This window comes from Piliocolobus tephrosceles, chromosome 9 (genome assembly GCF_002776525.5).
Source record: "Piliocolobus tephrosceles isolate RC106 chromosome 9, ASM277652v3, whole genome shotgun sequence".
Classification (NCBI taxonomy): domain Eukaryota; kingdom Metazoa; phylum Chordata; class Mammalia; order Primates; family Cercopithecidae; genus Piliocolobus; species Piliocolobus tephrosceles.
Window position 1 is genome coordinate 97,092,364 of NC_045442.1, and position 13,958 is coordinate 97,106,321.

At 37.1% G+C, this 13,958-nt stretch overlaps 1 protein-coding gene across 5 annotated transcripts in view; it reads left to right on the forward strand.

The window, feature by feature from the left end:
- Positions 1–13,958, forward strand: part of PARD3 (par-3 family cell polarity regulator) — a 720,675-nt gene that overhangs the window by 413,244 nt on the left and 293,473 nt on the right. For all 5 annotated transcript variants that reach the window (XM_023218154.1, XM_023218156.1, XM_023218152.2 and 2 more), the window contains exons 6-7: positions 9,770–9,861; positions 12,547–12,630. In XM_023218154.1, coding sequence (XP_023073922.1) covers positions 9,770–9,861; positions 12,547–12,630 — 176 coding nt within the window. The remainder of the gene's footprint in view (positions 1–9,769; positions 9,862–12,546; positions 12,631–13,958) is intronic.

Sequence of the window (13,958 nt, forward strand, 5' to 3'; positions counted from 1 at the left end):
TTAGCCTGTCTTGGTTTCATGGTTGCTGACCGAAGACATGAGGCTCCTAGGTCAGAGTTGAGAAATTGTATTACTCTTAGCACAGCATGCAACGTAAGCATCAGCATATTTGGTTTAGTTCTCCCTACTCCCTTGACCTGTGGAAGTGATGCCCTTGGGCCCAGATGGATGCCTGCATGCTCTATGGGTAATGTTATAGGAGAGGACTCTGAGCTGAGGAATCTTTTATAATGGCCATAAGCAAGACTCACTGCCCTTGGCCCTGGAGGGAGACACTTGTGTCTGTCTCCCACGGCTCATCTCTGTACAGATACCTTTGAAAAGCAAGTCCAGAACAAAAGCAATCAGTGCCTCTGTTGCAAGACATGCAGATTTTTAAGAGACAAATGGAGAATTGTCTCAACACAGAAAATAAAAGTTGTGAAATGAACAGTTTAATAAGAGGCTGGTAATGATATCATTTGGCTTGGTCATTTTTGAAAGTAGTTTGATACTGGCTACCTTAAAACGATCATGCCATTTAAACATTATGTTATAGACTTCCTTCAAAGAAGTGAATCCTAAATATTGAAATGGTTTTATTTAGAAATCTATCAGTTACTGGAGTTGAAATGTTCTTTGATGAGTGAATTGTGAAATGATATATTTGCCTGATAGAATATTGAATCATTAAAAATTGTTTCTTTAATGATTGCAGTATTTATATTTTATTATTACTATGTAAGAAAAGAAAAACCTATATGATCTCAAAAAACTGGAAGTAAACACCAAAGGTAAGAGGAAAAGACAGAAGTCATCTCACATCAGTACAACAGTATCCTGGAGAGCCTGGTGTTCTTTAATCACTGTAACCAAACTTTTATGCCACAGAAGATAAAGGACACTTATTTTTTAAAACAAGTATGTTATCAAATTCCCATTTTCTTTTTAAAATTTATCTAGAGGGTGGTGTTAGCACCTAGTTAGCCCTTAATAGTTACAAGACAGTTTTCTGAGTACTTCAATTAGCTCATTTGATTTTTATGGAAACTCTGAGATAGATACTATTACTTTCCACAATTTATAAATGAGTAAACTGAGGCACAGAGAAGTTAAATAACTTGTCAAAATGATTCTGCATGCAAAATCCATGTTTTTTTGTTACTGTGCCCAGCTGCCATATCAAATACAACATGTGTAATACTTTAAATTATAGTATTTGTTTAATATCTTATTTTGTTTCACATTTGTATCATATACTGGGAATTAAGGACAATGCAATAAATACATAGCTAATGAGTTTTATTTTCAAAAGAAAAGTAAGTGTTACTCTGGGAAGTAAGCCACCTCTGAAAAGAGATTGATTAGTCTGAATAAAATCATGTCAACTAGAGGGTGGCCACTTGGTCACTAGTGTGTGGTGGGAGAACCCTGAACAGTGCAGACACACTTCTTGCAAAACAAGTGGTGCCGGTGTTCCTGGCATGGTGGTATCTGCTTGAGTGGTCATCTGGGATAAATATGTATGGGAATGTGGCAGATGACGGCAGGTGAGGTGCTGGGACTAGTTATTAGATTCAGTGATTCTTATTAAGCATCAATATGTAAATCTTCCTACATGAATCATTGATGACAGGCAAAACGGAAGAAGAATGTGAAGACAAATTGCAGTGTACTTTTGGATGCTGGATCAAATATCTTCCAAGAAGATTCCTTCATGTTCTGGAATCTTAATAATCAATGAGAAGACTTACATATTGGAACTGAATTTTAAGATTCCGTTATGCATGGAACTGATGCAAAGATGCATCCTTTCTGTTGTTCTCTGTGGTTAGATAGCTTTCATAAATCAGCACCATCTGTTCTTCTTTTGCTTTTGGTTGTGTGGAGTCATGTTGTGTACGTATCAAGACAGGAGGCATTTCATTTCTCTGGGAAATGGAAATTTCATGGACTGTGTTACATACTACATTTGATCAGTACTAGCTTGAGATAAGAATAGTAGGAATCTGGTTGAGGGGAGACACTCATGTACAGTAATTACATTACAGGCACTGAATAATTCTTCATAGACTCCTAAATAATTTGATGTTGAGCTTTGTTCAGTAGAGCATAGTTTATATTATAAGGAACTGGACTTTGTCTAAAAGTATAACAAGTATTAATTTCCCTCTACAAGGGAATATTTTTAATTATAAAATATCTCATTTTTGCTATATGTTGTTATATTATTATATCTTACCTAATATTGTCTTTTCTAAAAGTATTTGCATTTTTTCATGAATGTTTTTATTCTGGCAGAATATAATGATCATGAATTAAAATGGTATTACACATTTCCTGATTTTATTTCTTTGGAAGGTTGCTATAGATTTATCATATTGAATTGTGAAGACCTTTCTCCCACAGATGTTTTCAATTGTTTTCCATATATGATGGGAAATTACTTTTTCCTGGCAATTCGGCCAGTTAATCAAGTAGTTGGGACATTAACACGGACGCCTTCTGGAATCCTATTTGTGATACCTAGGAGACTTGGAAACAGATTCCCTTTAGAATTATTTTTCACCAAATGTAATCCAAAGAAAAAGTGCTTTAATTCACTCTGTCAACATCCTAATAAATATTTTCTCTAGGATACCATAGCTCACTAATAGTTAACATGTCTCTCATTAAGGTAGGAAAATCTTGGAGGGATTCTAAAAAGTATGAAAAAGAACATTTTGTTGAGTGATTTTTAGCAATATGTTTGAACTGATTAAAATATTTTACTGTTATGAATAATTTTTTAAAAAACATTTGACAGAAAATATTGTAAATTGTGCCATGAGAATTTTCATTTTTTTGTGCTTTCTAAACATCAAAATCAAAGATAATACGTAGGAAATTTAAGTATAACTTAAGTATAACTTTAATTTTTATAAAACAGTTTTTAAATGATACATATAGGCTTTTCTTTCAAGTGATAAATATCCAAAATATTTACTTCTTGGACCTCAGAATTTGAATGTAGATATGCAGATGACTGGTTTCTAGACTAAATTTTATAGTGTTCCTCTGAATTAGACAGTACGGTTTGTGTTCCTGTTTTCTGTGCTGAGAGATGGAGGCAGGATTCTAGTCTCAAGTGTTCTAGTTACAAGTCCTGTACTTTTTTGTGGTAGGATCACTTAAGTTTTTGGATTTTTTTTCTTTTTTTTAGACATAAGGACTCACTCTGTTGCCCAGCCTGGAGTGCAGTGGTATGAACATAACTTAATGCAGCCTCGAACTCCCTGGGCTCAAGTGATTCTCCTGCCTCAGTCTCCCAAGTAGCTGAGACTACAGGCGCACACTACCGTGCCTGGCTCTTTTCCAATTTCTGAATGAGAAGTTAAACTTCAGTTATTTTTTGCCCCCGCCCTCCCCCTTTCTGGAATCCTAATAAAGGTAGTATGTCAACTGCCTTTTTATGGCAAAAGTAACCACTGATCGGTAAATCACACCAAGACTTGAAAAACTATAAATATCTGAGAAGCAGCTTACATCTGTGGCATTGTTCCAAGAGACACTGGCTTCTCTGGGGCATGAGGCTTTTCATCTGTGCTAGCTCTTGCAACCTCCTGATGTGAGTCACCACGCTTGAGCTGCCTGCTGGGGACCCCAAGAGAATGGCTCCTGCACAGCTGTGAGGACTGCTGGGTGCACACTCCTCTGGAAAACAAGGCATGATGCAGCCTTGCTGGCAAGTGGAGTCTCCTGCCTTACACCCTGCACAGTCAATCCAATGCCAGGCGGTCTGTGGGGACCTTGAGAGTCTGCATGTTTGTTAGACCTGAGAAGCCCCCCCACCCCCTTGGCAGGCATTTCAGAATAAAGATAAAGACGTAATGCTAAAAGACTTATCATAAAAACGAACAGCTTCTCTATGCCACTGTTCCCGTCTTTGTCCCTAAATGTCTGCTCTGATATTTACTTCCATGTTTCTAAATAATATATTTATGTTGCTCTTTCCTGATTACCAGTTACTGGCATTTGTTGACTTGCCATATGGAAGATGAGAGTTGTTCCTTTTATACTGCTTCTAGTTTCTCGCTCCCATCCTCTCAATGCTGTTACATCCAACGTCTAAGTTCAGTCAATAGCCTGTGTCACAGCACATGGCAATGTGACAGTTGCTCACTGCATAACCAAGTGGATACTCTGATTATACTTCCTCTTCTATAGATTTTTTTTCTCCTGGACCTAGTTTTTTTATGTTGCTTTGTTTTCTGTGTATATATTTTTGATTTTCCCCCTGCATTCTGTGTCAGGTCTGTCAAGATGCCTTTTATTTTTCAAGTATTCAAAAGTATCAGACCTGAGCCCAGGGAGGAGGTACAAACTTGTAGTCGCAGCTATTTGGGAGGCCTAGGCTGGAGGATTGTTTGAGCCTAGGAGTCTGAGGCTAGAACTGGGCAACATAGCAAGGCCCCATGTCAAAAAAGAGAAAAACTAAAGAGGAATGAAAGAACTTTTAGAATAATATCAGACCAATTACTAGTTTCTTTTTTTCTCATGGAGATGTACTTACTAGACCTCTCCATCCTCCTGCTGTTATCTGAACTGGTTTCTGTTTGCTTCCCTAAACTGCCCCTTCTCCCATATTCTAGGACTTTCCTTGGGTTCTGACTGATTTCTTATTGTGTTTTCTGGATTTTGCTGGAGCACATCCAAAAAGAGCTTTATAAGTGTTGGCCGGGCGCGGTGGCTCAAGCCTGTAATTCCAGCACTTTGGGAGGCCGAGGTGGGTGGATCACAAGGTCAGAAGATCGAGACCATCCTGGCTAACACGGTGAAACCCCGTCTCTACTAAAAATATAAAAAAATTAGCCGGGCGTGGTGGCGGGCGCTTGTAGTCCCAGCTACTCGGGAGGCTGAGGCAGGAGAATGGCATGAACCCGGGAGGTGGAGTTTACAGTGAGCCGAGATCACGCCACTGCACTCCAGCCTGGGCAACAGAGCGAGACTCTGCCACAAAAAAATAAAAAAATAAAAAAAAAATAAAGTGTTCATGCGAAGGAAGTAAAGATCTTCTTTGCATGTCTCAAAGTTTCTTTCATCTTTCATGTTTGGTCTTTTTAAGCATGTAGTTCTACACTGAATTTTTTTTCAGTATAGAAGATACGACTTTTAGTAGAATTTAATATCACTATTCAGAAGGCATTTTTATCATAATCATTTGTTAATAATATTCCTAGTTTTAGTCTCCTAGCAATCATCCACATGCTATCATTTGTCAGTCCTTCGATTAAACTCTGCAGTTTTGAGATAACTCCTCGTGATTCTCTTGCATTTTGTACAGATGCCTCGTCTAAGAGGAGGAAGTATTAAAAAAACAAAACAGAACAGATGCCTTCAATGTGGACAGTCCTTTCAAGGATGTTTGTAGAGCTGTCTAGGCATAGGATGTCCTCTGACAGCAGCAAGCAAGGATACTCCCTGTCTGTATAAAAGATTCAGGTTCCCTGAGCCTAGAGTTCTTCTTTGTGTGCCAGTGTCCCCGGATCCTCTTCACATCACCTTGTGAGAATCTTAGCTGAGGAACCACTACATAAAAGGGTCATACTCTGGCTAACGGTGTGGCTGTGAGTTGTGAATAGTTCTTTGTCTGTGACCCAGGAATCTTCTGCCTTCTGCCAGCATTGATGAAGCTGTTGCTTTCAGGTAGGTTAAAAATCCTAGACCCCTCCTACTTTTTTTACGTCTACTTTGTCTCTGAAAATGTCTTCAACCACCACCCCATAGAGTTTTCTTCTTGTTGCCATGTACTTGATTGTATATAGCATTTAGTTATCTTTTTCTTGGTTTCTTTACTTGTCCTGAAGACATTTTACAATGAAAATATTTTGTATATAGCAAAGCACAGTAAATACCAGGTGTCAGCAAGTTTCTAAATTATAAATAATATGTTTTTTATTTGATTGAGTGGGTAATATGTTTCATATTAAATTGTTTTGCAAGGTACAGTGTATGAATAGATGAATACATCTATATACCCTTAAAATGTTTTATATTTGTACATAATTGCCCCAAAAGATTTATCAAGGTGTGTTTTCTATATTATATATGTATTATCTATTTCTGTCTTCAATAATGTTTATAAATTACCATTTGTTGGGTAATTACTATGTGTCAGGCACCATGTAATGCTTGTGGTATAGAAGATTTTCTTACTAATTCTCTCAGTATTCCTAAGAAGAAGAGTTTTTTTGTTTGTTTGTTTGTTTTTTGTTTTGTTTTTTTTTTTTTTTGAGACGAAGTCTCACTCTGTCACCCAGACTGGAGTGCAGTGGCTTGATCTCGGCTCACTGCAAGCTCCATCTCTCGGGTTCACGCCATTCTCCTGCGTCAGCCTCCTGAGTAGCTGGGACTACAGGCGCCCGCCACCATGCCCAGCTAATTTTTTTATATTTTTCGTAGAGACGGGGTTTCGCCGTGTTAGCCGGGATGGCCTCGATCTCCTGACCTCGTGATCCGCCTGTCTCAGCCTCCCAAAGTGCTGGGATTACAGGTGTGAGCCACCGCGCCCGGCCTGAGGAAGAGTGTTTTTAAACTGTGTGTGTGTGTGTGTGTGTGTGAGAGAGAGAGAGAGAGAGAGAGAGAGAGAGAGAGAGAGGGGTCTAACTCTGTCGCCCAGGCTGGAGTGCAGTGGCATGGTTGGTCATAGCTCACTGCAGCCTTGAACTCCTGGGCTCAAGCTTTCTTCTTGCTTCAGCCTTCCCAGTAGTTGGGACTACAGGTACATACTATCTCACCCAGTTTTTTGTAGAGACTGAGTCTTGCTACGTTGCCCAGGCTGATCTTGAACTCCTGGTGTTGATACATTGTCTGTCTCAGCCTTCTAAAGTGCTGGGGTTACAGGTGTGAGTCACTAAACCCAGTCAAGGAAAATGTTTATATTGCTCATATTTTACAGAAGAAGGGATAGAAACATGGAAAGGTACATAACTTGCATAAGGTTATAAAAGTGGCAAATGATAGAATTGCTGTTCACGCCCAGGTCTGTTTAACGCTTGAACCCAAGCTCTTAATGTCTGTACTCTGCTATGAAGTGGAGAGTAGGGAAAGGAAAAAGAAAAAAAACATGGCTGGATTGTATCATCTGAAAGTTCTTTGGCACTGTTTAGTTTAAATTAATACTATATAGTTCTATTTTTTTCTTACTTTAAAAAAAATAGAGGTGGGGTCTCACCATGGTGCCCACGCTGGTCTTGAAATCCTGGGTTCAAGTGGTCCTCCCAGCTTGGTCTCTGAAAGTACTGGGATTACAGGCATGAGCCACTTCACTTGGCCAGTACTGTATAGTTCTTAAATATTGATTCGACATACATAATAACAGCTTTGTTTACTGTAGTTATAATGGAATTCAGTGTATAGTTCTTGCTAAAAGTAACTACATTCAGTCACAGCTTAAAAAAAAAAGTACCAGACAATAGAATAAAACCATATAGGAGCTGATAATTTACACGTCCTAATGTTGGGAAAATCTAAGTTGAGGTTCCACAGCAACTGCAGCTCAGCCTCAGGGCAGTGAATGTTGCCGTCCAAACTGGACACCGTGCGTAGCTTCATGAAATAATATTCTCCATGCTCTTGGGTGCCTGATAATGGCCACTGTGGAAACAATGTGTGTATTATCAGTGACTGTTTTATCATTGTAGTTTGGGGCATTTCATTTATGTGGCTGTTTCATAGTGCAACATAGATGTTTCAAGTGGTGATACATCTTGGTGGCATTTCAGTAGTCCTTAAATTATTAATGAATCCTGAAAAAAAGATCTGTAATGTATAAGATTATTTTTATGTGCTACATCTGGTTTATAAACAAATCACATTTGCTCTCCTTCCTGCCCCCACTCCCGTTGGAAAAGCATAATTTTGGGAGTTCGTGTTTACATTCCACGTGCAGTTCTCAGGCAGGTTCAAGATGCTGGTTAACCTTTGAAATGTATTATGTGCTGGTGCTTAAAGGAGATAGATGACTGAGAAGTACATATTAGAGCCTCTCAAGACACAGCATCATCAATCAAATAGCCTGGCTTCATGCAGAGCTCCACCATCCAGAAAGCACAGAGCACAGCTATGACTCATAGAAAAGCTTGGTGCCTTTAGTTTCTACTTCTCATAGATTTGAAAGGGAAATGTCAATTGGGCCTTACCGCCTGCTTTGCCTTCTCTTAGTATCTCTTCAATGATTTAATATATTGTTGGACATTGTATCTTGAATGTGTAATTCTTGCTTATCATTTTGTTGATTGTTGTTCCTGTTGATGGCATACACATTTCTACTGAGTCTCTCAAATAGCATGATTGAAAATATGAAATTTTTCTCCAGTGTTGGACTTCCTGTCCTAATATAGATGACTTAATAAGTTCCCAATATGTTCACCTATGGATTATGGTGAAAAAGTTCACAATAAAATCACCATTGTTAAATTTATGTAATAGAAAAGATAAACTTAACAAATTATATGTATACATAAATTATACATATAAACTTCTAAGAAATGGATTAAATACATTTTACTTAGTTGCATTTGGGGAACATATTACCACAGAGATTCCTAGGCATGATTTTACTTTAATTAGCAAAACATTTACAGAGCTTCTACTAGGTGCCAGAGAGTATGTCTCCATCATTGTGTTTGGAGAATCTGAGGATCTCTTAACTGTTCTAATCTGGCTAGTAAGTCCATTGATCTCGGTTAGGTATCTTTATCATTATTCAAATGATTTTGAAAAGCCAACTTTTAACTATTAATAATAGTGAACTCTTTAATGAAAAGACAGTGGCCGAGATTATAAATGAAGGTATATTCTTGGGTGGCTTTTCATTTATTTTTGTGACCTACCACATTTGTTCCACAGGCACCTTTTTGCGTACGGATTATCTCATCTGAATACCTATCTAATCATTGGTTTGTAAGCTAAGAATAGTATAACTTCAATAAACTGACATATATAAACACCAGCAAACTTATTGGATTTCTGCAACACATTGGAACAATTTGTACAAAATATTGCCTTTGTCAAAGGAAGCATAGGAGGATGAGGGCTGAGTACTTTGTTCCTTTTGCTTGTCCTTTTGTTTGGTCCTTCATGCACAGAAGTAAACAAAAGTGGTCCATTATGGCTAAGACCTTAATGCCTTTACAGACACCTCTCAATAATCACTCGATTGGCTTAGGATAATTTTATGTGAAATTGTATGGGATGAAGGCTGTAAAGTCTGGAACTGTACCACTGCATGCTCCTTTTGACGAGCTGTGTTAGTAGGAATCAAGAACTGAGAAATATGACTTTGAAGCTTTTGTTAATGGTTATGGTTTGTAATTGTTTTACCTGTTTTGAGTAGGACGCTGTTTTCAAACATGCATTTCCAATGTCATGTATGTTTGTTTATCAGTATATCGTAACAATGGTGTAATATATAATAACTTCCTAAACTATACATGAAAAGCAGTGAAAAATGACCACATAATAAAATTAGCATAAAGACAAGTTTTTTTCTTTGTATGTTTGTTTTCTTTCCTTATCCCAATAGTATATCTTATTCACTTTCTGGGATACACTATCACATGAGACTCTTGTTTTCAATTTTAGCTCTTTACAACACACACTCATCCTGTCATTAAAGGTCATCCTTCTTCGAGGAAACAGTTACCATGATCATACTGCCTATTAGATTCCCGTTTTATCCAGTTTCCTTTCACATTACAGCAAGAAACCTAACACAGATTGTACTGTTCTTTGTGTTGGCTGCCTCTAGGATGAGGATGGGACAGAAGAGGATAACAGTCGTGTTGAACCTGTTGGACATGCTGACACGGGTTTGGAGAATATACCCAACTTTTCTCTGGAGTAAGTTACTGATGGTTTCAACTAAATTTGCAATATACATGTAGCGTCATTAATTGCAGCAAGTATTCTGAAAGCATATGGCATGAGGAATGTTTGTGCTTAGTTAAAAACATGCCGTGCATTGATTTGTTTTTATAAGGAACATCTTTTATCTCTTGATTTAATTATGTAATGTAAGCAGTATAGCATGGAAGTTCATGTCTACCTGTCCTGAGTTTCATGCCCTGGCAAATACTATTAAATTATAAAATAGTATTTGATTGAAGATGTTTGTCATGTTAACAACACTGTAAACACCATAACTCTTTCAGATTGCTTTGTGTGTCAATATTTTGATCACGTGTGTGTTCTTCACTTTGCTAAATAAAAAAAAAAATTGCATACATACTTGAAAAACTAGTTAGATCATGTTAGCATTAATTATTATAGTGTACGTGTATATATATGTATTTATTGTAGTTTGAAGAAATAGGATCTCTCTAGATATTTAGTGAAAAATTGGAGGTCCTAGATTAGGGACCCTGAAAACAATTTTTTTTTTTTTTTTTTTTTGAGACGGAGTCTCGCTCTGTCGCCCAGGCTGGAGTGCAGTGGCCAGATCTCAGCTCACTGCAAGCTCCGCCTCCCGGGTTTACACCATTCTCCTGCCTCAGCCTCCCGTGTAGCTGGGACTACAGGCGCCCGCCACCTCGCCCGGCTAGATTTTTTTATTTTTAGTAGAGACGGGGTTTCACCGTATTAGCCAGGATGGTCTTGATCTCCTGACCTCGTGATCCGCCCGTCTCGGCCTCCCAAAGTGCTGGAATTACAGGCTTGAGCCACCGCGCCCGGCTGAAAACAATTTTAAATATAAAAGGACAAAGAAAAATCTCCTATTTGTTCCACAATGTTCTGATTATTTTACGTATTGACATGTGTAAATGGTAGGCATTCTCAGGACTTCTTTCCTTGGTAGCTTAGAGCAGGGAGGACAGTCATATTGGATTTTTTTCTTTGACTTTGGGTAAAAGTTGGGGATATAGACATTGACGTTTATGTACTTAATTCTGTCTTCTCTTCGTCTTCCAAGAGAAGTGAGATTAAGCAGGCAGTAGGATCAGATGCTGTTTGAATGTATGGCAGTCAGCAAGCTGAGTATTTACATTTAGTAAAGTACTTGCTATGCCATAAAGTTCTCTTTAGAATGTGGGATAAAATCAGTTTATTGAAGTTATACTATTCTTAGCTTACAAACCAATGATTAGATAGGTGTTCAAATGGGATAATCAGTATCCAAAATAGAATTTTATGAAATTTGGTAAAAAAATAAAAGTAATAAAAAATCCATTTAACCATTTGGCAGTGTGGAAGAATTTTTATGTTGTCTTAATTAGTGCATGTGATTAAATCTGTGCACATGTTTTTAATTTTGATTTGTTTGCTATTCCTGTCTTTATGTAGGACATTCATAGTATATAGGATAACCTCAGGTTTTTATATTAGAAACGTAATTGAAAAATTGGCATTTTCCATCACATAAAATCTATATTGTGATCTTTGTGAAATTCATTGGTAATAATGGATTGTTTTCCAGCTGGCTTGAAATAGATATTTAATTGAAGTACTATTTCCAGATATTGGTTGTTAGGTAAATACTGCTTAGACCTCTGATGTAATATGTATATATGAAAAAATCTACAAAGAAAGCAGAATCTCGTTTAAATAGTTTAGAAAATTACATCGTCTCTACCAATTTTCATGAAACTCAGGCTTTATTGTATTAATAGTAAAGATTCATAGAAGAGACTTGACAAATCCATACATTATGTAAGGTTATGTTCCTTCCACAGAATAGTTTTGTAACAGAAGTAACTTCATGTTATGTCATGTAATGTAAATAGTTTCATAACTGTAGTCCCAGCTACTCAGAATACTGAGGTGAGAAGGTTGCTTGAGCCCAAGAGTTCTAGGCCAGCCTGAGCAACATAGCAAGACCCCTTTCTAAAAAGAAAATTGGTTAAGAACAATTTTATGAAAATTATTTGATTTGTAGTAGATGCCTATTGGCTTTGAGAAAGGTTTTGTAAGCTGCACTTGCAGCTGTCTTATAGCAGTTTAGGAAATAGTGACTTTGACTTGTCATGAAGTAGTGAGTAGTAAGGACAGTGGTGATCTCCCTTGGACTGTCACTTACAGTAGTGAAAACTTTGATCTCATTGGATTATTGGAAGGATTGATGATGTGACATATAAAAGAGCACTTTGTAAATTAGAAAGTGTTCTGTAGCTGCAACATCTTTATTCACTTAATCTTTAGAGTCCTTGACATAGGTGTTGGGATGGAAGAATTTCAGTGTAAGTCTAAAGATTTGACTTGAAACACATAAACTTGTATTACACAGAAGAACAGGGTTGATCCAAGAGAAATGTTCTGTGTCATTTTTAATGTAGTTACCTCTGATGATTGCTCTCCCTCCATGCCATCAGACTAGTGTTCAGGTATGTAGTGTTTAATGTTGCCTTCATCACCATGCTTATATTCCAGAATATGTATATATATGCCTGTGCGCTTGGTGGGATTTTTGTTCTGTTCTCTTTCGTTGTTTATTGTGTGTCTGTGTTGTTGCAGTTTTTTGTTTTGTTTTGTTTTGGTTTTGGTTTGTTTACAGTACACGTTCATGCTCCCTCATTCATCATTGTCTCACAGTGATATGGTAAAGCTCGTAGAAGTCCCCAACGATGGAGGGCCTCTGGGAATCCATGTAGTGCCTTTCAGTGCTCGAGGCGGCAGGTAACGTATCTTGGGGTTTTTAATTGAATCATAATGTAGAGTGTTTTATCTTCATTTATGCTCAGATAGAGAGCGGTGTTGACTTAGCATATGCTTGATAGGAAACATTCTCATTTGGAAGCAACTGCTCCTTCTTTCCTATATATAGGTCATAATCACAGAAAGCACTTAGCCTGATGAAGAGAGGTTTTGCAGGAACATGAAGAAACGGCATTTGAATTATCCTAATAAATTTATTGTTCATCACACTCAAGCAAACATTTTACTTTGCTGTAAATTGATGATGGACTCTTTCAAGTCAGAACTCCAGATGGATTTGCAATGTTAAGGAGAGCATAAAAGCAGCTTTTTGGGGAAAGCTTAATGCAATAAAAATTATCTGGATGACTTAAATTTGATTTAAGCTTTAAATTTGTGTTTATTTAGTTCTTCAATTTTATCAGTTTTTTTTATTGTTAAAAACCTTTAATATGAAATTTTAAAAACTTAGGCAAGCCATAGATTTCTGAGCATTCAGAGTCTAAAAATGTTGTACTGTTTGTTAATCTCAACTTCATTACTTTACAGAACATGCATCCTTAAAAACTTCAAATGTTATCTCAGTTTCCTTGATTCTCTTCCTTTTTGTGTGTGATAGAACTGTTGTGATATTTTTGATTTTAATGTATTCAGATAGTATGAGTGGATTTTCCAACAAAGACTTGGCAGACTTCTGTCATAGACAAGTGAGGTGCACCGCATCCTTCCCCATGAGTCTGAACTTGTGCGTGTTTAACTTGTTTAATTTAATTGCATCTTCTCTTACTTACTCTCTAATGATTACCTGGGAAAATATATTTGTGAACTGTTTTGGCTTTTTAATTTTTAACTTATTTCTTGTATTGTTATCACTTTTTTTTTTCTTTTATTTTAACTTTCTTTACATCGTGAGAAAAAGTGGGGAAGGTGGAGGGTAGACTTATAGCAGTGACTGAGACCGTAGAACTTAGTTTAAACTGTTGTCAAGTAATTACAGGCATCTAGGGTGTTGTAAAAGATAGATGTGTGGGATTAAACCATGCATTTTATTTTTTAAAATGAGCATTTGAGCAATGGTGGTACCTTCTTGTTACATGTAAGTAACTGTGGTGAGTTCAGATTTCATCTCTCATGGTTCATCCAATATTCTAAAACTGAAACTTGACTTAGAACTCTGCTGGAATATGAATGAGGCTTGAATGGTAGTGTTACATAACAAGGTATAAAATTCACCTTGAATTTTCGAGTGGTGTTATATTCACAGTTGTAGCTGCTTTTACTTTTTAAATTCTCTTTAAAATTCTTTTTTT